The 25,179-nt window shown below is 43.5% G+C and overlaps 1 protein-coding gene across 2 annotated transcripts in view; it reads right to left on the reverse strand.

The window, feature by feature from the left end:
• Window positions 1-18,903, reverse strand: part of LOC146203426 (uncharacterized) — a 41,823-nt gene extending 22,920 nt beyond the window's left edge. The window contains exons 1-7 of one of the 2 annotated variants that reach the window (XR_014703866.1): window positions 18,642-18,902; window positions 18,495-18,566; window positions 11,009-11,096; window positions 8,948-9,096; window positions 7,256-7,339; window positions 6,449-6,539; window positions 2,149-2,200 (exon numbers count right to left, since the gene is read on the reverse strand). Coding sequence is in view for 1 of the 2 variants with exons in the window: in XM_084588765.1 (XP_084444891.1) it covers window positions 2,149-2,200; window positions 6,449-6,539; window positions 7,256-7,339; window positions 8,948-9,096; window positions 11,009-11,096; window positions 18,495-18,566; window positions 18,642-18,676 (571 nt within the window). In the remaining variant the exon portion in view is untranslated. Of the gene's footprint in view, window positions 1-2,148; window positions 2,201-6,448; window positions 6,540-7,255; window positions 7,340-8,947; window positions 9,097-11,008; window positions 11,097-18,494; window positions 18,567-18,641 lie in introns of both variants that reach the window. The other variant, XM_084588765.1, reaches the window with a different exon arrangement.
• Between the last annotated feature and the right edge of the window lie 6,276 nt (window positions 18,904-25,179).

The raw sequence follows: 25,179 nt of genomic DNA on the forward strand, positions 1-25,179 counted from the left end.
TACACATTGGCAAAAAAGAGTTCCTACAAACGTGAAGGAATGCGACGCAACAAGCTGAGGGCTAAGAAAAGGCATTTAAAGGAGTATGAGGAGCACAGAAGGGGAAAAAAAAAAGGGAACAATGGGCACAGAACTTCAGCACGAAACAGCAAGGCTCAATAGGCAGCTGCTGCACACAAGTCCACATGAGTTAACATGCGGAACATCTCCTGCAACAAATTGCAAGTTCTTTATTCTCCACTGATAGAATTTGCAGGGCAGAAAATTAGGAACATAGGCAATACCACACAAGCACGCAGTGCAGACCAGAATAAACTCAAGAGAATGTGCTCTGCACTATGCTGAAATGACAGGTGCACTTTCTATGATCACCTTGCACTTCAATACACCCTTGGAAAAACCCATCTACACCAACGGCATCTTCGGCAATGCCACGAAGCGCATTTGAACCTGAATATATTGAAATTGAAAGGGATCTCAAAGTAGCTCAAATTTATATTGAGAATTCGGTACATAAAAAATGACAATCATCTAAAACTTAGAACCAAGACCACACTGCACCCACACTATTGATGAACTCCTCATCGACATGCTACCTGCTGGTAGCACACCGTTCACTAGGCAGTCCTAGGTCTAACGTGCTTTGTATCAGAGCCGCTGCAGACGGTGCTTTGGACTAGCACACTATCTAGCATAAGATGTGCAATCCTGTTACGAGTAATCTACAATTATAATAATTGCTCATTTAAATAAACGTACAGCTGACCTTAGCTCTAGCTTAGCAGTGGCTTTTTAGTTTCACTACACAAAGCGCAGTGTAGCAAGTTTACCTTTGTAGTTTAGCTTCACTGCATGACAGCAATGTAGCGAAATACAAGTATGAATGACCGAAGGCAATCCGCAAAAACACCCCATGTTAATCGCATCACATGATGCTAGCAGGTACACAAGGCTGCACAGCCAACCAGTCTCTGCCATTGAAAGGGCCACTCGCAGGGGCACAGCGCGCAGTTTCATATACTGAATGACTGGTGAAATGTCGGTTCAATAAATAGTGAGACCTTGGTAAACTATTTTCAAGATGGTCATCCATGTGTTCAACATAGCTAATCATCTGATATATATAGTCTCTACTGTGCTCCCTGGCCAACAACACCTACCACACATCCAATACAGGCGGCCAATTTTCCATCTTCTAGTCCAACTCCAAGTGATATAATCAGAAGGCAGAGCCAATGCCATTCCAAAGTCTTCTTCAGCTTTGCCCCTTCATAATACCACCCACAAGTGCTACCATCAATGAAGTGCTGGCATGATATTCCTTGATGCATCACTGAACGCCTTGTTGCCGACACACTTTTTCCTGCTGCAATTTCTCTGCCCAACCGTGATGCATCAGTAGCACTTGCATAACGGCATCAGCAAGTGCAACATCGCGCGTCTGCCACACAGCATACACCTTGCGCTGCTGCCCAAACTGCCAAGGTCAGCTGCATGTTGCATAGGGGGAGCCAGAATATCACCAATGCTATCAAAACACAGCACTCTTCTTAACCTTTGGCACAGGCAGTTTTCTGAGGCCCATTTGATAATTCAAGCTTTCAGCTAATTCGGACATTTCTTCTCGTCCCTTGAAGGCCGAATTAACGACAGTTTACCAGTTCTTAGTAGCGATATGATAGCTCCACCCGGTTTTGTGCAGGCCCTTCCTGTGAAAAAAGAAGTTTGCTATTTTCAATTTTCCATTTTCATATTTTCACTGACTAAGTATTCAATATTCGAAGGCATTTTTTATTTTTCATATTCGTATTCGATTCCTACTGGAAAACTTCAACATTTGCACACCCTTAGTTAAAAGAGATAAAATAAACCTGAGTGCTCCTTTCATACAGCTCGCCCTCTGTAATAGATGCTGAAAGCAAAGTGTGTTCTATGCATGCACTCAAACTGGAGCACACTCTTCTGGAGCTCTGCGGGGGACATTTCACTTGTGTAGTCTGACTTCGCTAGAGTGTGCTGACAACTCATACCCTCCATCAACACACTTAACTTGCAGGCTTGGTAGGGGTCTAAATCTAATGAAATTTTACATATGGATGTTAGAAAAGACTATGCATGCAAACACCTATGAATAATAAAAGGACTCACTCAAGTGATCCATGTCAAGGTGTTGGTGAGACAAGTCTAGCCAGAGCTGAACCTAGGATAAAAATATAAAAATGGCTCAGATAAAACACAGCACAAAAAAGAGGCTTAAAAAGTAACTGCTGTAAAATCCAGAGGCCTAAAAGGGAAAAAAATTTCACCACTCCCAAAAAATAAAAAAAGCTTCAAAAAATGACAGCACACACATAATAAAAGAGAGGGAAAAAATAAAAGGGGAGGGGGAAGGGGGGCACTAATTGGTATCTAAACAAAATATATATTCCAAGCAAGCTCAGAGTCCTTAATGCAAAGTACAGAAACCAATTTCAGTAATTTCAATTTAACATATTAACAAGTGCTGGCAAGTTTTCAAATATGCCTAAGCTGAGAGTACAAAAAATGAATTGGGATAAAAAGCATACAAAAAGAAATGGTAGTGCCTAAACAGTGTACTAGCATTGTCACATAAGCAACAACAAGAGTTGCAGAAAACACCTAGCACATTTAGAAGGGTTGCAATTAGAATAACAACTATGCCCTGCTTTTACCGCCATTGGATATGGTCACACATAATCTATGGAAGCTTTCGTTATCAAAAATACACGTGCCCTGCTTTGCACAAATAACATCAGCTTTTATAGTGAAGAACAACTGATATTTAATGCAACAAGGTGCTGTCAACATTTGTGCTTATTATTTTCTTTCACACAAATTTCAATGACTCACTGCAGTAATGTTCAAACAGTAAGAAATGCACAACTGTGGATCATTTGTGACCTGAACACTGCACGGTAAATGATTTAAAAAAAAAATGGCTTTAGGATGACGTTAGAGTGACAAATATGGCACACAGAAACAAATGACAACAGAGTGGAATGAATCTGGCAAGCCATATGCAAAGAAAAAACTAAGAAAGCTTGAATTCCCAAGTTTCACACATAATGTCTGCTTAAACTGATGCTGCAATCTGATTAACAACAAAGTTCTGAGCACGCTATACATGTAATGCTATACATATTCCCAATCAACCTCAAACAGTCTGCCTGTGGCAGGTGGCATTGCATGTACACACACTTAAAAAAGTGGTGGCAGAGGAATTGGTTTGTAATCAAGAGTAAATGAACTTTTTGAACAAATAATTTAGTAGCTGACATAGCTACAGTACAGTCTATCACAAACATGCACAAGGTGAACAGCCCGTGCCTGTTGACGCTGCATTTGTGTATGTATACTTTTCACTTCTGCAAAGGCAGATGAGTAATTTTGAGAGAGAACACAATTTTAGAAGCCAAGCTGCCCTAAATAAGAAGTTATTTTAAGACTAGCAGAACACCACTATAGTAAACTCTGATACAGAAGAGTGAAATTGAAGTCCTAATTAGTCTTCCACATTTTTTTTGTTTCTAGTAGATGTTTTTAATAAAAACCTGTTACAGAAAAATGAGTCTAACTGTGGCAACATACTTGCCATAAAATAACATAGTGACAAGCGAGCAACCTAGAATTGCAAGAAAAGTTTTAATTTTTTTTAATGCAGAAACAAATAATGATAAAAAAAAATTGGAAAACGCTTAAGCTTCACCTGTAAGAGTTCAGTGCGACAGCGCTATTGGGCTCCGTTCACTGTCCTTAAACCGCAATGCTTTGAAGACTATGGCTGTATGTATAATGCTTTGAATTGGGCCACGGCTCACGCCATTTGATGCTGCAGCGCCGTACGATCGAAGGAATTTTCCAGTGAATGCTGCATCGCAGGTAAGCAAAGCGGAAAGGTTCTTTGCTACTCACTTAATATTACTTCCATAATTACTTTCTTTCTAATGATGCACCTAAACATTAGCTGACAGTCATAAGGAAACCTTTATTCGGAAAGAAGCAATGTGGTTCTGTGGCAGAGTGGTTGTGTTCTCGCCTCGCACTGTGAAGGAACCATGTTGGATTCCATGGGTTTACACAAAACTTTTAACGTTTCTTTACTTTCTTCTGATTTTCGCGTTAAAACCACAAAACCGACATCTGCCTTTCTGCAACACGGGGCCTTTAACACAATTGTGTTGAAACGTGCATTTAGAGAAGACTTAACCATTAGGCTCAGAAGTCAACTTTGTGAGGACCTTGAAACCGTGAGGCAAAGCATGTGGTGTGCAAAGGAAAAAAAGAATGTAGCTAGAGCTGGCCATCAACGTGTAAAAAGAGGGTGAGGTCCATTGAAAAATTAAGAGTAAAAGTGCAGCGAGAAGTAGGGAACGGGAAAAACAGCCGAATATTCACTGCACTGGGCAGCACGAAAAACGAGGCAGCAGTATTGCACAGAAGTGGAGGTGTGGTATATGAGGTTTTGTTTGCTGTACTTGACTGTGTCATGCACATTTCCAAACTATTGCCTCTTAAATGACACAGAGAAAGCGGAGGGATATGCTGCATCCACGCAAAGCTTTGGATTTCACATGAAAAAAGAAGGAACAAAGAGACGATAAGAAAAGATTGAAGGTATTTCAGAGTGTTTCTTATGCAAACCAACAAGATGTGTATATTCAGTAGTTATTTAATTACCAGACAGCATCATCAGGTCACTGTTATCACAAAAACTGATATAATAAAGAACCTGATATAGCAAAGATTTTTGCCGGTCCAAGTGACTTTACTAATGAAACCTTGTTAATTTGAAGTAATTCACATCAACTGTGTTTTCAAATTAACACAACACTGCAAAAAAAAAATTCATTGCAGAAAGAAATTTCACTGTAAGCACCATGTTCCTACCTGTGAGTTTATACCTATAAGCAAGCTGGACTCAAGAACAACAGCAATGATTAATCAGACCTTGGAAGACTTTTTTTTAAAGCTATATATGAGAATGATGGGAAGGTTACCATACTGCCTTTTTATATTCAACACACCCCTTCGTGCAGAATGATAAATGATCATGTCAAGTTACAAACCAGAAAACTGTTTAAACTGTCAGCAGCACATGTATGATATGGCACAGTTTACAGATCCCATGACAGAAAATGGCCTCCCATTCAGGCCTACCTCAGCTTGTTCACATCATGGTACATTATGAGTTACCCACAAGGGCAGAGCTTGCACAACCACACACACTGGTTACATTTGTGCATTTGCAATAATTTGCATAGATGATCTGTAACTGAATGTAACAAAAACCTTTCTTGAGGGGGTATTTCCACAGTGCACGAACAAGAAGGCACCACACAAAAAATACTGGGCAGCTATTGCTTACAAAGAAAATTTACAGTTAACTGAAAATTTAATCCTCTTTTACTGGTTGTTATTCGTGATGCAGTTAGTTTGAGGATAAAGTACAGAAAAATGTTTCAGAAGCCTGAATACATGACACTGGTATTGACCAGGCATCTGATTGAGTTTTAAGCCCTACAGACGCCAATATTGTACTGCCCCAAGGCTCTTGTTCATTTCAAGTGGCAGCCATGATGATGATTCATTTTTTCATGACATATAAAGAGAGGCAGGTCTTGCCCAGACCTGGCTGTAGTGTGCAAGAGATGGCAATGTGTGCAAAAAATTAATTGTGATAAGCAGAATTAAAAAATACCTAAATCGATAAGCAGTTCTGTAGTGTAACTTGGTTTGGTTTGGTTTACAGGGTTTAAGAGCGCAAAGCGATATTGGCTATGAGGTACGCTGTAGTGGAGGGCTTCGAAAATTTCAACTATCTGGGGTTCTTCATTGCGCACAAACACAACACAGTACAAAAACACTTTGTTTTGCCGCCGTCACAACACTGACACCCAAGGCTGGGATCGAACCCATATCCTGGGGATTTAAGTGCAATTTCAATACATTTTATGAAAATAATGAGCAGAAAGCATTTTACGTCCCACATAAAATGCATGCTAATATTAAGCCATTCACTGTTTTTTGGTGCAGAGAAAATGAAGTAACTGGCTAAAAAAATTCAATTCAGCTACACACTTGAGCTAAAAGAACATCACCAAAATTCTAGAAAAATAAAACCTGTAAACGAAGAACTCTAAATATACACCATCTTAAAAAGAAATGGATAAAAGGGCATAGCCTGACGAAGCTAGAATCAAAGATTCATTATTGGATTCACTTTACTTAAACACACTGCCAACAATCTGCCTCAACATTTTCCACATTATTCACTGCCATCAGTAAAATCCTCCCTTTTAGAACAGGTACTTGTTAACATCGAAGCCATCAAGCATCACCAAACTACAAAAAAAAGGAAGAAGCAACAAGGCTAAACCAAACATAACAGTGCATACCATGCAAGTGCAGCAGCTGTCGTACACAGTACCTCAGGCCAAAAGATAGCACACAGTTGATCTATAACTTTTTTCTTTAGCATCTCATCTTCTGCAGACCAGCTGGGCTCAGTGTCACATTTGCTGAAGGAAAAAGAAAAAGAAACATGTAGCATATGCAACTACCACATTAAATAGTACAGAAAACAAACATTGATATGTGAGGAAAGCTGTGGGTTGAATGGACCTGAAAAATGTATCCCATACAATGCCACTTGAGACTAGCCAGTCAAGACCTTGGATGCCATTGCTGCATAGCAACAGAATGTGTCAGCAACATGCTGCTGCTCTTTTGGCTTTCCTGTCTCCTGTCATGAGTCAGCATACCCTAACCCCTCAAGCAAAGCTCCATATATTAGCCTGCATGCACCTCTCTGCACCAATGAAATAAGCTACTCTAAAATAAGGTTTTGTTTGCCTGTGGCAGTACTGCGCTAAGTTGAAACTGGGAGGCACGTTTCTTGTTCTTTTTTCTTTCCTTCACAAAGCAGTCCTTTAAGAAACACTGCTGACAGCTAGAAGAAAAGAAAAAAGCAGCCACCTTGCTGGTTTCCTTCGTACAACAACGCTTGCAATGCTGCTGGCTCTAATAAGCAACAAAGATACTATGGTCTACATCAACCAACAAGGGCAAAAGAAAAAGTTTCATCGCTACACTCAAAACTAAAGACATTCACACAGCACGAATATATTTGGCGGGGTTATAAGCACTTCAGTGCTATGAGTGGTCTTTACTTTCACGCACCATTTTAGTATTCCATATTTAACTACAAAAGTAGCAACAAAAAGAGACTCGTTACCTCTCTGCTGATCCAGAGCCATTATTTGGAAGGATATTTTTAACAACAGCCACTGTGGGAGAAGCAATCCTCTTGCCGATAATGCTGGATGGGGGTGGGGTGAGGACAACATCGCATAAGCATAATTAAATGTGCCACTGGAAGCAAATGTTCAGGTTAACAGAATAAAACATGGCGTTTTTAAAACACAAAGGTTAAACGCAAAGAATTTTTATTTGGATAAAATTGTTCATAGCAAATTACAGTTATGGAGTTTAATGTCTCAAATTTACATGTAGGCTGAGAGGTGCTGCAGTGGAAAGCTTTGGATTAATTTAAAACAATTGGGGTTCTTTACTATGAACTCACATCATACAACACATGAAGGCCTCTTCTGTTTAACCTCCACCTAAATGCGGCCACAGCCGAGATTGAACTCTGGCTATACAGTAGAGCACCCTAACCACTAAGCGCGCCGCCCACTGAAAGAATCAACATGACAGTATTCAACAAATTTTCTGCTGCAATTAAAGTTATACATCTGCTACAAACACCTATAGGAGTATATACAATAAATTTTGGAAGAATTTTTCTCGTTACTGATACACAAGACATTAGCGTACATGTGTCATCGCATGGCTTTCACCAACGACTGGTTAATAATTTATAACTGAAATTTTCTCTCGCTTCTTTCGGATTCAGTTTCAACAGCTAAGCAATTGCTGTGTTGTCATGTGATGGGATGAAAAATATATAACTTTTCTTCACACACTCAGATTCCTGTTCTTGAGACAGGCTGGCTTAGCATTGCAGTGAGTTGACAAGGGAGCAATTGTGTCGCAGTTTTTTCACTCCTCAAGTGACTTGGACTTAAATTTGACATCGCAGCAATTGCTTAGCTGCAGAAACCGAAAGACAGTTGAGAAAAGAAATTCAATTATGAACTACTAAGCAGTCATAGACATGCAGCATGTGGTAATCCATCCATAGCAATGCCTTGTGCATCAATATAAAGAGGAAAACATACAACTAAACATTAGGTGTCCATACTCCTTTAATAAGATGAACATCTGGTGGCTTTAGGGAGAGGTAACTTGAAGCAGAGAAAAGATATATGTGCAATGTTTGATAAGCCTGCCATGACTTGCACTAACTCACTCAACGAAGCATGCAGTAAATGTGGCATAACAGCAAGGATCTCAAGGATGCTTCACTTAAATGAGGTCCTTTTAGGTGAAGCTTCCCTGTGAGAATGAAGGAGATATGAAGCAGCCAGGCTGTTACTTGTACTCAAGCCTGCAGCTCAAACCCTCCTTGCATACATAGGCTGGAAATAAAGCACCATGCAGACTGTGCTCTACAGAACTCTTTACACATGAAATTCAATTTGATTACACTGCATGTTTAGATCATCAGAACAGCTTCATAGAGTTATCTAAATTCTGCTGCTGCTACCAGTAAAATCTGCAGAGATAATAGGCCACATAATAAGCACAACTCTAGTGCATCATACTGATTCCCAATAGGCAGTTCAAAGTTTCGGAGGATAGCATTCATTACTCATTTTTCCATGTGCCAGAACCGTCACTGTGACAAGTTCATCCAAAGAATGCTTCAAAACAAATTCATGCATGTGTATTTATATTCAACTTTACCACTTTTGCAAAGAGTTAGTAAGTTGGATATTAGTGGTTATGAAACACAAAGTTTCACCGAAGATGCAGGAACTGCTGCTTCCAGCGATCACACTCCAGCTTGAGTTCGTGGTTCAAGATGGCATCCCCAGTCTCATCTTCATACAAGTAGCTGTCAATAGCATCCAGAGTCTGCTGAACTTGTGCAGTAGCACTGGCATTAAAGTCCTGAATACAGAGAAATTAACAATGTCATCAGCTTTGCTTCCAGCATTAAAAAGAAAATGCAACCAAGCATGCAATGTAGGCAAAAAAGAAAAAAAGAAACGAAATGTTTCTTCGAAAACACAAAAACATCACTGGAGCTGCAGCCTATTCATGCAAATCAGAGAAGTTATTCACAGGATTTCTAAATAAATGGAACGGCCCACATCATGATCAACCAAAACAAGGTCTCGAGGTTTTGCAGCACCCTAATTTTGCTTCAGCACTGAAAACAGCAAACATGTCACATGGCTGCATCTCACAATTTTGCAAATAACAGGAAGGTATTCAAGCACAGTGAGTAAGAACAATGTTTTGTTTGAATTTAAAGTCATGACTCAGAATTGTAGAATCTCCAACCCCATGTGATCCCGAAATAACTGCAGCAGTTTTTGTTACAGCTTCATTCTTTTTACAGATCTGCAAAACATTTTCAGGCACCAACACTATAATTATGTGCACAGGTAGAAATGCAGCTGCGTACACGTTAAAAGCACCTTAGCCCTGGAGAGTAGGTACATCAAAGCATATGGGGCTTAATTCCTCCAAGTAATATTGGCTCCAGTAATTGCAGCCACCTGGAGATCCTTAATCTGCACTGACATAACATAGTATACAGGGGCCTTGCATTTAAACTGAAATGCAGCAGCTGTAGCCAGGATCGAACCCACAGCCTCGAGCTCAGCAGTTGAGCACCCTAACCAGACACTTCGGTGAGGCTGCATTGGAGATCAAGTCAAGCAGTCATCCATCTGCCATCTCAGAATCAAACATAAAAACTAGGTGCTTGGCCAATCTATGCTGAGAAGCACGCACATAATAACACCCAAGTCGAGCATCAAAATTGTGTATGCTGTCGCTCTGATTGGCTGAACTGTTTTGTGAAGTCATGACTGCAAATGAAGTCATTAGTCACTGCCATAGCAACCCACACTCAGTGGTCGATACAGCAATGACCAGGAACCTAGCACACCCCATTTCGAAGCTTACAGCCTCAAAAAATCACCAACATGCATCTGGCAGGTGGTAGTTGGCAAGTGACAAGGCCAGTCACTCACTGGACAGCGGTTTGTGTGAAGTTACGAGACTAGATGGGGTTACAGAGCTGGAAAAGCTGCCAACTCAGGCAGCTCCTTCCATATAGTAGGATAAGATGAGAAACAAACATTGTTGAACAATGTGTGCCCTCACTTTGATTGGCTATCTCCCAGTGCATTGCCGCTGGAGTCACAGAATTTAAGCTTCTCCTAAATTTTTTCTAGTGACATTCTAGTGGAAATCAAGAAGAAGAAATGGGCTTGGGCAGGACATTTAGTGCGAAGAGAGGATAACCGATGGTCGCTTAGGGTAACAAACTGGATTCCAAGGGAAGGAAAGCGTAGCAGCGGGAGGCAGAAAGTTAGGTGGGCAGATGAGGTTAAGAAGTTCGCAGGGGTCAAGTAGATGCAGCTAGCACAGGACCGGGTTAATTGGAGGAATATGAGAGAGGCCTTCGCCCTGAGGTGGCTCTAGTCAGGCTGATGGTGACGAAATTTTTTGCAACTAAAATACTGCAATCCAGGCTGCCACAGCACTGATGAGTCATTTTTTGTTCTTGCTGTTGTCTGCGGCAGCACAACCAAGTCCTTACACAAGAAGCACAAGGATTTAGAAAAAAATTTGGGGACACTTATGCTCCGCCTCCAAGGGTATGACACACCTTGCAGACCCTAGTTCGCACTTATGCACACTCCTTACTTCCTTAAGCACTAATCCCTTAATTTGCACCTCTATCATTTCACAAATCTCATTACCATACAGTCATAAGCTACCACAAAAGTAACACCTAATAATTCATCAAGTCGACATTTATTCACAAAACTCAGACTATTAGTACCTCATCCCATGAAGAAGTAGCAGTTGGTGCTGTCTGCTCCGAGCAAAGACTGAAGCCTGCATCACTTGAGCAATCCACACAGTACACACTAGAAAATAAGAAAGTAGAATGCTATGTAAACTACTACACAAAATGGGCAACTCTGTACAAAAAAAAAAATACAATGTAAGAAAACAATGCACAAACAGTACAAAGCAATTTCAACACTTCAGTGAATTAGCCTCCAGAATATAACAATATGTTTTCATAAGCAGATACAACCAAAGCTGCTCTGAGTTATATTACTAACATGGATAGGTGAGGTGGGACAATAGCTGAGACGAGGCAATGACTAAATGTTATTACAGATTCATTGCTGAAACACACAATCCTAAGACAATCAATTAGAGGTTACCTCTATATATCACACAGCAGTTATCCAAACAAATACAAAAAACTACCCTTCAAAAGCAGGTCATCATGAATTGGAGAGCTATCAAAACAAGTACATATCAATGGCATCGAAACTTTTTTCCAAGACTGCAGTTTTCTATCAAGTAGCATTTTGTAGAGCGCACATATATGACAGTGTCTTAGCACCAGTGAAATCAATTTAGAGCTGTCGAGAATTGCCTGGCCTAGTCCACAGTCCTTTTATAATTCCCAAAAATTGATTAATTATAAGACTAATTAGATAACTTAATCCTTGAGGCCTGGAAAACGAAGCATAAATGCAAAATTTGTAGATCACCTCGAAAGGCTTGCTAGCTGCAATTTGTGCTTGAAGGTATCATTTATGTGGCCTTATTTATTGGTCTTCAAAAAAACCTATCATGCGTTAAACTACAGGCTCATATCTCTCGCCCAGTGCATATACAAAGTAATCATGAGAAGGGCACTGGAGGAAAGCGGATTTTGTCCTCCTAGACGACGATTAGTACCTCAGGCTCTTTTTGATGAAACCAAGAAAACAATTAAGAATATTAAATTAAATAATTACAGCTACATATGATTTTTTAAGGTGAAGATTTTCCTTTTTAAGTTTCCTCTAAATTAAAATCATTACCTTTCATGCACATTGGTTATCCTCCTTTATGATAACTGTATGGACAACTGGATTGGTTTACGAGATTTTAACATCCCAAAACAACTCGGGCTAGAAATTTTGAGCACCTGGGGTTCTTTAACGTGCACTGACATCGCACAGCACATGGGCGCCTTGCCTTTTGCATCAATTCCACATTTTTGGTACAGCAGTCGAGTGCCCTAACCACTCTGCCACCGCAGCGGGTCTTTATGGGCAACTCAACAAAAGAACCTAATCAACACCCGATAAATAGAACTCATCGATTCCAGGCTATCTTCTCTTCAAATCGAGTTTTATTAATCATAAAAAATTGCTACAAATCTGAAGTACACAGACAAAAGTTGAAAAAGTCAGAAAGGTCCATGGAGCCCATGCCAGTTCTCAATATACTTGAAAAAGAAATATTAGGTACAGCTGATCTGTTGCAAAACACTAATGGAGAAAACTAAACGAACTAAATAGTTAAACAGTGGGAATTCAGTTCAGTCGTGTCAGACTCTTCGTGACCCTATGGACCATATCACGCAACGCTTTCCGGTCTCTCACTATCTTCCTAACATCACATAACTTCATCTGCAGCGCCTTGAGGATACCATCTAGCCATCGCGTTTGCTGCCTATCCTTTCTCCGGTGACCCTCAACCTTTCCCAACATCAAATCTTTCTCCAGCGACTCCTCTCTTCTCATCAGATGACCAAAGTAGCTGAGCTTTAACTTTGGAATTTGACCCTGCAATGAGCAGTCGGGGTTTATGGTCGACAATATCGACTGATTTGATCTGCAGTCCAAGGAACTCTCAAGAGTCTCCGCCAGCAACACAATTAAAACGCATCAATTCTTTGGCGGTCAGCCTTCTTCACAGTCCAACTCTCGCAACTGGAAAAACCATAGCACGAGTTATACGGATCTTTGTTGGCAGACTAATGTCTCTGCTCTTTTACTAGGCGGTCAAGGCTAGCCATGGCTCTCTTTCCCAGAAGCAGGCGTTTCCTAATTTCGTGGCTGCAGTCTCCTTCCGAGGTAATCTTGGAGCCCAAGAAGAGAAAATCTGTCACAGCTTCCACTTCTTGTCCCTTGATGCTCCAGGACTTGATAAGGCAAGATGCCATGATCTTCTTCACACATCAACTTCTCACTCTCTTCTTGTACGCGCATCAGAAGTCCCTTGAGTTCCACTTCACTTTCTGCCATTAAAGTGGTATCATCCGCATATCTAAGGTTGTTGATATGTTTCCCAGCAATCTTCACTCCAGCTGAAGACTCGTCCAGACCGGCCTTCCTCATGATGCACTCGGCATATAGGTTAAATAGGCAGGGCGACAGTATGCAGCCTTGTCTCACTCCTTTCTCAATCGGAAACCAATCAGTAAGACCATGCCCAGTTCTGACTGTGGCCTCTTGCCCTTCTTACAGGTTCCTGAGGAGACAGATGAGGTGAATTGGAACTCCCATCTCTTGGAGAGCTTGTCACAATCTGCTGTGATCTACGCAGTCAAGTGCTTTCGCATAATCAATAAAGCAGAAGTAGATGGGTTTCTGGAACTCTCTTGCTTTTTCCATGATCCAGCGAAGGTTGGCAATCTGGTCTCTAGTTCCTCTGCCCTTGCGAAACCCAGCTTGCATGTCCGGAAGCTCCCGATCCACATACTGCTGCAGCTTACCTTGGAGGATTTTCACCATCACCTTGCTAGCATGCGAAATAAGCGCGATTCACATACTGCTGCAGCCTACTTTGGAAGATTTTCAACATCACCTTGCTAACATGCGAAATAAGCGCGATTGTGCGGTAGTTGGAACAATCTTTGGCACTGCCTTTCTTTGGAATGGGGATGTAAACTGACCTCCTCCAATCCTGTGGCCACTGCAGGGTTGTCCAAATTTGCTGATATAATGTATACAGAATGTTAACAGCGTCATAGTTGAGGTTTTGAAGCAACTCAGCTGGAATGCCATCAATTCCGCTAGCTTTGTTTTTAGCAAGGCTGGCTAAGGGCCCATTCAACTTCAGTCTTCAGGATGCCCAGCTCGAGATTAGTAATCGCAACAGTCTTATGTTGGGTTTGCACATCCGGGTCCTTCTTGTAGAGTTCGTCTGTGTATTCCTGCCACCTCTTCTTTATCTCTGAGGCTTCCGTGAGGTCCCTGCCTCGTTTGTCCTTTATCACACCCAGCTTAGCACAGAAGCTTCCTTTGATATCTTTGATTGTCTTATACAGAGCTCTTGTGTTCCTCAGTTAGCTGTTGTCCTCAACTGCTTGGCACTGTATGTTCAGGAAGGCATTTTTATCTCTCTTTGCTATTTTCCGAAAATCCGCATTGAGAACCTTGTATCTTTCTTTTTCCCCCATAACTTTTGCCATCCTCCTTTCCTCAGCTATTCGCAAAGCCTCTTTGGATAACCAGTTTGCTTTCTTGCATTTCTTTTGCTTTGGAACTACCTTAGTAGCAACTTCTTGCATTATATCACGAACATCAGTCCACATCTCTTCAGGCTCTCTGTCTTCTAGATCTAATTCTTGAAATCGATTCCTCACTTCCACAGCATATTCTGATGGAATTTGGTCCAGATCACACCTGAAAGGCCTTCTAGTTTCCTGCTTTTTCCTCAATCCAAGCTTAAATTTGGCAACAAGAAGCTGATGATCGGTGCCACAATCGGCCCCAGGCCTTGTTTTTACTGCTTGTATAGCGCTTCTCCATCTCTGCCGGCAAAGAATATAATCAATCTGATTCCTGTACAGACCGTCCGGTGAAGTCCATGCGCACTTGGCGCCTCTTGTGCTGTTGAAAATGAGTATTCGCTATGGTCAGGTTGTTTTCTTGACAAAACTCTGCTAGCCTCTGCCCAGCTTCATTTGGATCACGAAGACTGAACTTGCCTGTAATTCCGGATATTTCTTCACTCCCCACCTTAGCATTCCAGTCTCCTATCAGAAAAAGGATGTCTGATGATGGAGTGCGGTCTAAAAGGCATTGCAGGTCAGCATAAAATCTCTCAACGTCAGCTTCTTCAGTAGTAGTGGTTGGTGCATAGACTTGGATAACTGTTATGTTGAAAGGGTGACCTTGGATCCAAAGTGAAATCATTCGGTCGTTTTTGGGGTTGTACCCTAGCGCTGCTTTGCCCATTCCTCTGTTTACTATGAGAGCGACCACATTCCTCAATCGAAGCTTAAGTTCGGCAACAAGAAGCTGATGATCGGTGCCACAATCGGCCCCTGGCCTTGTTTTTACTGCTTGTATAGCACATCTCTGCCGGCAAAGAATATAATCAATCTGATTCCTGTAAAGACCGTCCGGTGAAGTCCATGTGTACAGGCGCCTCTTAATATATATATAAATGCTTAATATATATATGTATAAAGTAAATATATAAATGCTTGAAGAATACAACTACATTGATGCTGCTACAGAAATAATTTAAGTTACAACCAGATGCAGCAATTATAATGAAATAGCTGCAAAAGATTCAGCATTTTTTCCATGCCTAATAATGACATTTTATAGTAAACACTTGTTTTTAGCTGAAAGTCTGGTATGACTATTGTTTACCAATATAGTGAGGTCAACAAAACAAAAAGGCATGTTCCCTAGACAATATTAAAAGAAGCAATGGATTGATATTGTTACGCAGAAGAAAATCGGCAGTGGCGCGAGAGGAGCCCTGGCACTAGACCAGCCATTAAATCACCCTTCACCATGTTACCATGTTGTGCCATTCCCTTGCTTGTCGCCCCGTAACATTTTGGTTGGAGGTGCGGCGTACGTCATCCCCATCCTCGCCTTGGAGCATTGACGCAATCTTTACGCGGGGATCATCGAACGAGAGCCCTGGGATAACGAACGCCGCGCAGCTTCGCCCCAGCCCTTCCTGCCCAGACCCGACCAACTACCGCCGCCCAGCCCCCAGCCGGGATCTGAAGACAAAGTGCACACATGAATTGACCAGAGACCAGACCAAAGCAAAGACCTGAAGAACCGAAAGACAAGAACACGCAATCCCCGCCCCGCCCAGCTGCCCGACGCGACCTCGAGCTATCGGTTCCATGGATGCTTTGGCGGCGTATGGCTGAAGAGCTCCAGGTGAGGCGGATCACCCAAACATCATCGTGGTTATCGTCATCGTGGTGGCAAGCACATTATTCCCTTCTATCTTTTCTTGAACATCTACACCGTCACGTCATCATCGACTTCAACGAAGCGATCGGGACAATCGCTCGGTGGCCCCGGGAAGTGTTATGAAGAAGATCAGCAGTGGCACGAGAGGGGCCCTCGCGTTAGGCCAGCCATTAAATCATCCTTCACCACGTCCCCATTTTGTACCGTTCTCTTGCTTGTTGCCACGTAACAATATGATGTTATTTTGTAATCAAGAATGAGCATTAAAAAAAATATGTTTGGTTTGGTTTATGAGGTTTAACATTCCAAAGCGACTCTGGCTATGAGAGACGCCCTAGCGGAGGACTCCGGAAATTTAGCACCTTGGGTTCTGTAATGAACTGACACCGCACAACACATGAGCACCTAGCTTTCACCTCCATCGGAAAGCGGCCCCCACGGCCAGGATTCAATCTTGCATCCTCAGGCACAGTAGGCACGGGCCTTGACTACTGCACCACCGCAGTGGATAAGAAAAAAAGGTGCACATGGCAATACTAGGCTTGGCTTTCTAAACGCTGCCAAGAAGGAATATGACAAGGAGTAATTCATCGTGTAACAATGTCACACAATAGGTGAATATGAATATATAACCTAACAATTATTGCATGTAACTCCAAATATAAAAAGATAGCTCTCACGAATGATATGGCCAAAAAGCTGACTTGTAATTCTGAAAAATGACGCGTCCGAGGTCAATGCTGCTAGCTGCAATACTGTTCCACACAACAACTCGGCACATTGAGTTTATGGTACACTTCAGTAAGCCAAGTCACAACATGGCCGGGCCTCATCTCATGTGCTTCTTATGAAGTCCACCTTAGCATGCACTGCCTTCTATCTCTGAAATGTCAGTGCTGCTAATTGAATAGTGCTAAACTACTTTCTTGTCTTTTCAATATTGCAAGGAAAGATGGGTGCCCTGCGAGCGCTTGCCACTGCTGCATGGTGAAGTTAGTGCTAATGATTATTATTCCTGAACTGCAAAGTTCAAAATTAGAGAACCACTGGACTAGAAAAAAAAGAATACTTGTAAACAATGCTGGAAAACTGGTTTATTCGAATGCTGATACAATACCAAAGCAATGGGTATTAGTAGTTACGCAATGATGTCTCAATTAGTTTCCACTACCCCCTTACCCTGAGTGAAATTAAAATTGGCCAATTGTTATGGCACCATTTAGTTACATTGATAAGCAGAATACTCAATCTAAAAATTAAAGGTGTCATTAAAGCTGTCGCATCAGGAGTTAGTAAAATAGCATCCTCAGCATATAAATCAATCTGCTATAAAAAGGAAGTATTGTTGTTTAGCCCTTCATTCATACCTTGATAAATTAGCGCTTAAAAAATTCCAGCAATACCAATGCTTATTTCCAATTATTCAAGTGGCTCTCTTAAGAGGGTGTGATGCTGGGCTGTTCATGCAACAAGCAACTCTATGTTGCTTGCAAGGCAAAATCAAAAAGATTCGGGATGCTCCGAGAGACGAATATCCTTGTATTTACAACGCAAGCTTCATGGGGAGCAAGAGCTAACATTGTAAGGAGAATATGTCACATGATAAAGCAACACATTTAAGATACCCCAGTTGTGTTGTTGCTTGCAAATAGGCGCAAATGAGCATTGCCTACACTCGCCACTGTAAATGCTGAAATTTTAAACCATCTCACAAACAAGGCATGTGTATAACATATGCCTTGCAATCAAAGCAATCATTTAACGTGCAAACAGCCAAAACGGTATATAATCCTGTGGACTCAGGCAGAGGGACACATGGAAAAATGACACCAGCTGTTGGTATCATACGTGGGCCAGAACACGACTGCAATCGCATCGCCACGTAATGGTGTACATAATGGACAAAAAAAAAAAAAAAAAAAACTATTTAAACTAGGATAACGCAAACCACTGACAGTGTTTAAATAAAGTTCATACAAACAATGCAGTGAAGAGATGTGTAAGACACAAAGCTCAGACGCGAAAGGTCATGAACTTGTTCCATACGGCTGTCTCAGCCGCCCCAAATGAACACGAATGCAATGCTGTTAACATTTCTCAGGTTCTAGAGGAGTGCTCGCAATTAAGAAAACCACGATACGATATAATATAGAGGCACAGGTGCAAACTGCTCCTCGAATTATTACTTACCGGGTAAAAGTAACGCGACCTTAGCAGACTCCCTCTGAAAAGCACCACTGACTTCGAAATAGCGTGCGAACTGTGCCTCAAAGTTAAAATGCACGGGAGCGAATAACTTACATTGTTTCGTCATCGCCTGGGGATTCATCTGTTTGAACAAAGATGCTCTGTCCTGATTTTAGAGGCTGCCCTCTGGAAAAAAACGAATGTAACGTATCAGCACTCCAAAACCTGAAAGTTATAATGCCTCATACACTGCCAGCTTACCGTTCTCTTTTGCTACTGCGTGCGCATGATGCCATTCTAAAGCAGATATTGGAGCCCAACGCTCTCACTTCCGAGCAGCCAGCAATCTTATGGACGATTTGTTGAATGGGAACTTAGCTAAACAGCGGCAGGATAGCTCGTGCAGCAAGGAAGCAGAACCACAAGATCTCTAGGGAGAGGAGAAGGCACACGAGAAAGGGCATCAGAAAGGAAATAAGAAAGAGCACAGTTGCTGCCAACGACGTCAGATCCCCGTAGTTGTCACGGCACGGCCAACGTTGGCACGGCCGCCTGGATAGAAGCGTTTCGGTACAGTGAACTAGAATATTGGGTAGTGTGCTCACAAGCGCCGCTCGAGGTGTCCCCGCCGGTGTCGACGGGGAGCGGCGGTGGGCGGTGGCGCTGCGCGCGTCTCCACGGTAGGTGCTTCGAAGCGCGCGCGCTCCACGGGTAAAAGCCAGTGCCGCGCTCGGCCGGCGTCGCAGTAGCCGCGCCGACAAATTGTAATATTACCGCGACATTTGCGTGGGTTTTGCTGAAATGGTTAAGCGGACCTTGAATTGAACTTTATATCTGCGCTGTGCACATGTTCAAACAATGTTAATCAATGCGCTTGGCTCGTTGGGACGTTCACGTAGTGTATGTCACTCGAGCCTGCATTGTTTCACTGGAAAGAAATTATAATGCACTGCATATTCGGGGGTTATACAGCTCTTTCCATTAATGCTTAAAGTCAATAGTAATAGCTTGGGATTCATGCCAGGGATAAACGAGGAATGAAGGAGTGTCGGCCGCAACAACTGCTTATTCACAAACACCCATGCTGCAGCACACAAAAACAAAAAGGACGTGGAGATGACAGGTAGAATGAATGCATGTAATTCTGACAAAGTAAAAGGAAAGATGCATTATTTACAATTCGCGTTTTTCGCAGCACAGGAGCCGCACCACAAGGTTTTCAAACCAGCTACTGCATTACTTATTTGGAGAGACATAAAGTCACTGCTTTATGAAACATATGAACAGATTTGTCACCGCTGCGTATACTTATGTTCACGTATTTTGCCGCTTATTTCCTTCACTTGCTCCAGCACTTCACAACAACGTTAGCAATGGCTTAGTTGAGGTGTTTCGCCCGTTCTCGTTTTTCTGCCTTTTTTTTGAATTAACCCCTTTCACATAGAAGTGCAGTCTGGTGACTAAATAAAACCTTATTACTTCTTCAGATCGTCCTTCTGCGTGAACGGGGCAACCATGCAACTTCTTTATGCAGTCTATTTCTAACAACTTCCAAAATATCAAGAATACTTTCAGAATCTGTTCGTTTGGGGCCGATTCCTACTCTTCTGTTGTTACGGGTATATCGGGCAGACTAGAAAATTTTGTTTTCGAGGGCCCGTATGAGTTACAACACCAGTGGGTTTCCTCTTCCTTTGTTGTCTTTCTTTCGGTATATTTTTTGAAAGATAGGCCGGCAGATTCGGCAATAGCGTCGGTGTGGCATCGGGGGATAATGCTGGCTTCCCACGAGGGATGCGGTCTTTTTCCCCCGTTCACAATATGAGCATAGCCCCGTAGAACGAAACGAAGTTCGAAATGAAGCTCACAAACAGTACAGCTCCACAGCTCTCATCCAGCCGCTTGTCCGAGTGACGGAGGTTGATCTCCCACTGCTTCCTTAAAAGTCATCTTTGGGAACGCCTAGCAGGGCTATTTTTGGGCCACCTTTAGTATGCACATAGCCAGTATTGCATCCAGGCGCGTAGCAATGGTTTTGACGACGGGCCGGCATATTTTGGTTTGGGCCTATCTGCAGTGACGCGGTAAGTTTGTTGTGCGGGTATATGTGAATGATATATGTGACCACGTGAAAGTATCCACTATATTCCTTTACGCCGATGACCCTTTACTAGTATCAGGCAAACTTAAGTTTTCATGTGCCTTGGCTAACCTTCAGGAGGCGCTATTAAATTTAGTCATTGGTTTGTCCCAAACTTAATACAAATAAATGGCACCAAATCCCGACTTGTCTGTTTTAGTAGCCCGCACAAAGATGTACCAAATGTAGGTTCTATATATTTAAACCCCTCATATTGCTATTTGTGTTCTTGTCAACCTATATCTAGCGTCCCGTCGGATCTTGGTGTACCCATATACAGTGATCTGACATGGAGTACTCAGTTGACCCACATTTGTAAGAAACTTAGAAGTGTTGCATCTTTGTTGTTTAATTTGAAAACCATGATGCCTTTTTCTATCAGAAAACTAATCGCCCATGCTCTGGGGTAGTGTTCAAATACGGTATGTGTTTTTTTTAACTGCTCTTTCACATGGAGTTAATAGGAGTTTGAAAAACATCGCTACAAGCGTCCTCTACATGCCACAGGAGAATTTGCCCAGCAGTGTCTTTAGAACAGCCGGTTTGCCTGCTTTTGACAATCTTTTTAAACAAATTGTAGTACTAAAATATTTTTGGAGCAGTGCATACAGGCACAAAAACACGAAACCGGTACCGTTGAGACATGTTCCTCGTTATCTTAAACCGAGAGTCCGCATTCATTACGGTAAAGCAACAAGACGCTATTATGTTCCAGCCATCCTCAACGAACTACTGGACGACGTATTTTCTTTGACCACCCGCAAAACATTGAGAGTTGCTGTTAAAGCGTTAGAGAACATATAATATGTACTGATGTTGTCAGTTCATTTTTGATAGTGTGTTGTGCCAAATGTTTTTTTTTTTTTTGCTTTTTTTTTTTTTTTGCCTCTGATGGAGCTCTGATGGAGTTCTGATGTGGCGCGAAAATTGCAGCGGCTGCCGGTTGTCGCCGCACAAGCCCGCTTGTGGATTCGGCGCTTCCGTATGTGTATGTTGTTCTAACTATACTAAATAAATATTGTTATTATTATTATTATTAGCAGTCTGTCCCAGTGAATTAACCGGTTAGTACAGGCCACATGTCCGCTTACCCCCTCATGTGCGAAAGAAAAGCACAAAGAGTTCTGATCTCCAGGCAGAACATGCATACACCGACGCAAGTGGTGTAGTCAACACTCACTTTCGATGGGAGCTTAAACAAGAGCCTGAACTGGCCTTTACTGAACAAACGCTTGAAGTGACCTCCGATAAGCGCCAAAAGAACATGCGCACAGCAGAGCAACAACGAAGCCACAAATGCACACAACGCAGTGACAAATTGAACCGGCTGACAGCGACGGGCGGAGCAAAATCCTACCGTGAAGTCTACCGTGGCGTCACCTGGTGCCGGCGCCGCGAAGCAGTCGCCTGTCGACACACGCGGGGCTTCCGCTCCCCGTAGAGCCGCCGCGGAGTGAGCACACTACCCAATATTCTAGTTCACTGTAGTTTCGGGGTAGTTCGGCTGGAAACGCTGATTGGTGGACACGCCGCGGCCTGGCGTGACGTTTTTTGCGTCGGGCTCGTAGCTTAACAACCGGACGTGACGTAGTCAAAACTGGGTTTGCTTGTTTTTTTTTTCGTCCCTAGACTGCCTAGACTAGGGTGTCTAGACACCCTACCTAGACCGTACCTAGACGCTCTAGGGAATCGCTTGGTGCCCCCCCTATGCCCCCCCCCCCCGCTCTGGCAACGCGCGCGATTCCGTCATTCGGTTCGTGGATCTCGCTGCTGCATGGCTGCGGCGCGTTCGGTCACTGAGGTGCTCGACGATGGCGGGCTTGCGCGTTTACGTGAACGGGCTTTCGGCACGCCGATCCGTGCTGTACGTTGGGCGGAATGACGTTGATAATGGCGACGACCTGCGGGAGATCGCAATCACCGTCAAGGTAAGTATAAATAGCGCAAAATTGTTTCGCATTTTGCTTATTTATAAGTGCTGTGTCGCTTGTCTCTCCCCACGCGCTTGCAGGACCTCGTGCAGCAGCAGCTCGTGGCATGGACGCTCCTAGTGTTAAAAAAAAAAACAAAAAAAAAAAAACGGCCACGGCTATGGAGACCTCCACGAAAACATCCGCCGTCGGCAACTAACCGCTGCCTGACTGCTATGCTGAGGCGCACGTCTGCCGTGCGCATTCTTAACCCTGATTGAGGTGCAAGAACACAGATTTCGTTGTCGAAAGTTTTGTCATATGTTGCGCATTTATCAAATCGCTATGTTCATAATGAAACTTTTTTCTACTCTTTTACAGCACCGTTTCCTGTATGCTTCCAAGAGGCCGAGGATTTTCTTTGTCCGCAGCAGCCCATGTCAGGGATCGCGGCATCGATCAGCTCTCCAAGATCATCGCCGCAACCCTCGTAAATGTCTACAGTGGAAGCATCGCTACAGCATCCAGGGCAGCATAACCAGGCGCTGTGTACGGCAATTAGGGCCACGGACGAGTGCAGGGCGTTATGTTCGCCACGCCGACACGTCGCTGCGCATCCAAACAGCTCTTTTCAGGGCCGCCCCAATGTTTCCTGGCAGACCTCAGACTCACATCCCGTACTCATCTTCCCTCTCTATGTTGCACGTGGCTTCGTATCAATCGCCGTGGCCACCAAAATAACTTGCGCTCTAGGCCTCTTTACCAGGTTATACCACAATACACGCATGCATAATCGTGTCAAATTTGATTTAATAAAGTGCTACAGTGCTTATTACCTGCTTCCCTCACGCATTCTTCCGAGTCTTCGTGCAGCAGCACCAGAACACGTGGCAAGCGTCACTCTGCTGCCGCGATGAACGCTAACTAAGCCCATACAACAGAGTTAACAGCTAGAGTATTCTCAGTGTGGTGTTGCTTTGTTCAGCGATGTTAATTGAAGTATCGACATTTTATACAACAACTGTATATTCGTCTTGAATATTGCTTCATAAAGTACTGTACTGCTTAATTCCCACTTACCTCGTGCATTCCACAGCTGCTGCAGCTAGCACGTGGCCAGCGTCGTCCTCTCCAGTGCTGCAGTGACGACAAACTGTAGGCCTCGCGATAAGCTTCAATACACAGCGCGGCTTTGTGCCACTGTGTATTTTTTTATATAAATGCATCACATTTCGAAGGTTATAGTCGCCATCCAAGGATCACATAACTCGAGAGCACGGGGAAAGGGAGAAGTGTACGCACCTGGATTCGATGCCATGTACAACGCCGTGTTTTTTTTTTGTTTTTTTTTTTTTTTTTTTTTTTTTTTTACGATAGCATCCGACGCGCTAGGCGTCCTAGACAAGGTTCAAGTGCAGTGTGATTTGTATAGGGAACCAAAGCTGGAGTTTGCTCCGCGACGCCAGCGCTCGGTTTCCAGCGGAACGGAGAGGAACTACAAAACCTACGCCACGGCCGGCCTCGAGGGAGAGCGCGTTTCTCTCTCGCGCGCTCTCTCCCTCGAGACCGGCCGTGCCTAGGTGGTAAAAACATTTAATGCCAATGATATGAATAGTGGGGGCGAAGCCCCCTACATGGCACTTGGGTGCTCCCTCACTGTGAGGAGGGCACCCTTACAAAGCGAAGGATAGCCCTTGGAGTGCTATCCTTCTATAGCACTGGAGGTGATCCGGCGCTGGTCTTGAGCAGAAGTGCTGGTCAGCAGAGTTTCCCAGTATGACTCCGCCACGGTCGGTGATGGGGGATGAGGGAAGGTGGGGATGTGAGGAGGGTGTGTAGGAAATCTCCTGGTTTGCCGCAAAGTTTGCATGAGGAGGGAAATCGGTCTGGGTATCTGGCATGTAGTAGTATGGGGTATGGAGCAGTGCGAGTTTGTAGTCGTCGCCAGTGTGCGGCCTGCGCTATGGTAAGGGCCGGGGCTGGGGGTGCGTATTCTCTTCGTTTCTCCCGGTAATAAGAGCGAATATCGCGGAAGGAGAGCAGACGCTCCTCGGCCTGTAGAAGGGGCTCATCTCCTCCTGTCCGGAATGTGAGACCTCGGGCTAAAGAATGAGCCTCTTCGTTGCCAGGGAGGCCGGCATGTGTTGGCGTCCAGATAAGGGTTACAGGGTGCCGGGGCTGCCAGAAGCGTAGTAAGCGAGCAGCGGTGCGAGATATGTAGCCATTGGCATAGTTGAGAATGGCAGATTTGGAGTCAGATAATTATGTTGGCAGATGCAGAGGTCAGAGCAAGCGCGATGGCTGCCTCTATGGCCGAATTGGTGATGATTGAGCTGGAGGTTAGAAGTTTTGCTTGATTGTCGGCTACCGCCAGGGCCATACGGTGGCCTGACGTATATTCCGCTGCGTCCACATAGACCACCTCATGGTCCTCGCCATACGGTTTGTGGAGGGCCCGAGCCCTTGCTATTCTGCGGTTCCCATCTCGCTCAGGGTGCATGTTCTTGGGGAGGGGGGTATATTGAGGTTAGAGCGGAAGATAGAAGAAAGGGGGACACCCTTGGTAGGGTGTGTAATTGGGTTTAGGTTTAATTTGGATAATAGGGCGCGGCCAGCCTCTGAGTTCGATAGACGGTATATTTGTGCCGTAAAGGTGGCTTCTGTAAGTTCCTCAAAGGTGTTGTGGACACCGAGTTTGAGAAGCCGACCGTTGGATGTGCTGGGGGGAAGGCGTAGAGCCATCTTCGTG

Source organism: Amblyomma maculatum, chromosome 1 (genome assembly GCF_055883805.1).
Source record: "Amblyomma maculatum isolate TAMU_Amacu chromosome 1, ASM5588380v1, whole genome shotgun sequence".
Lineage (NCBI taxonomy): Eukaryota > Metazoa > Arthropoda > Arachnida > Ixodida > Ixodidae > Amblyomma > Amblyomma maculatum.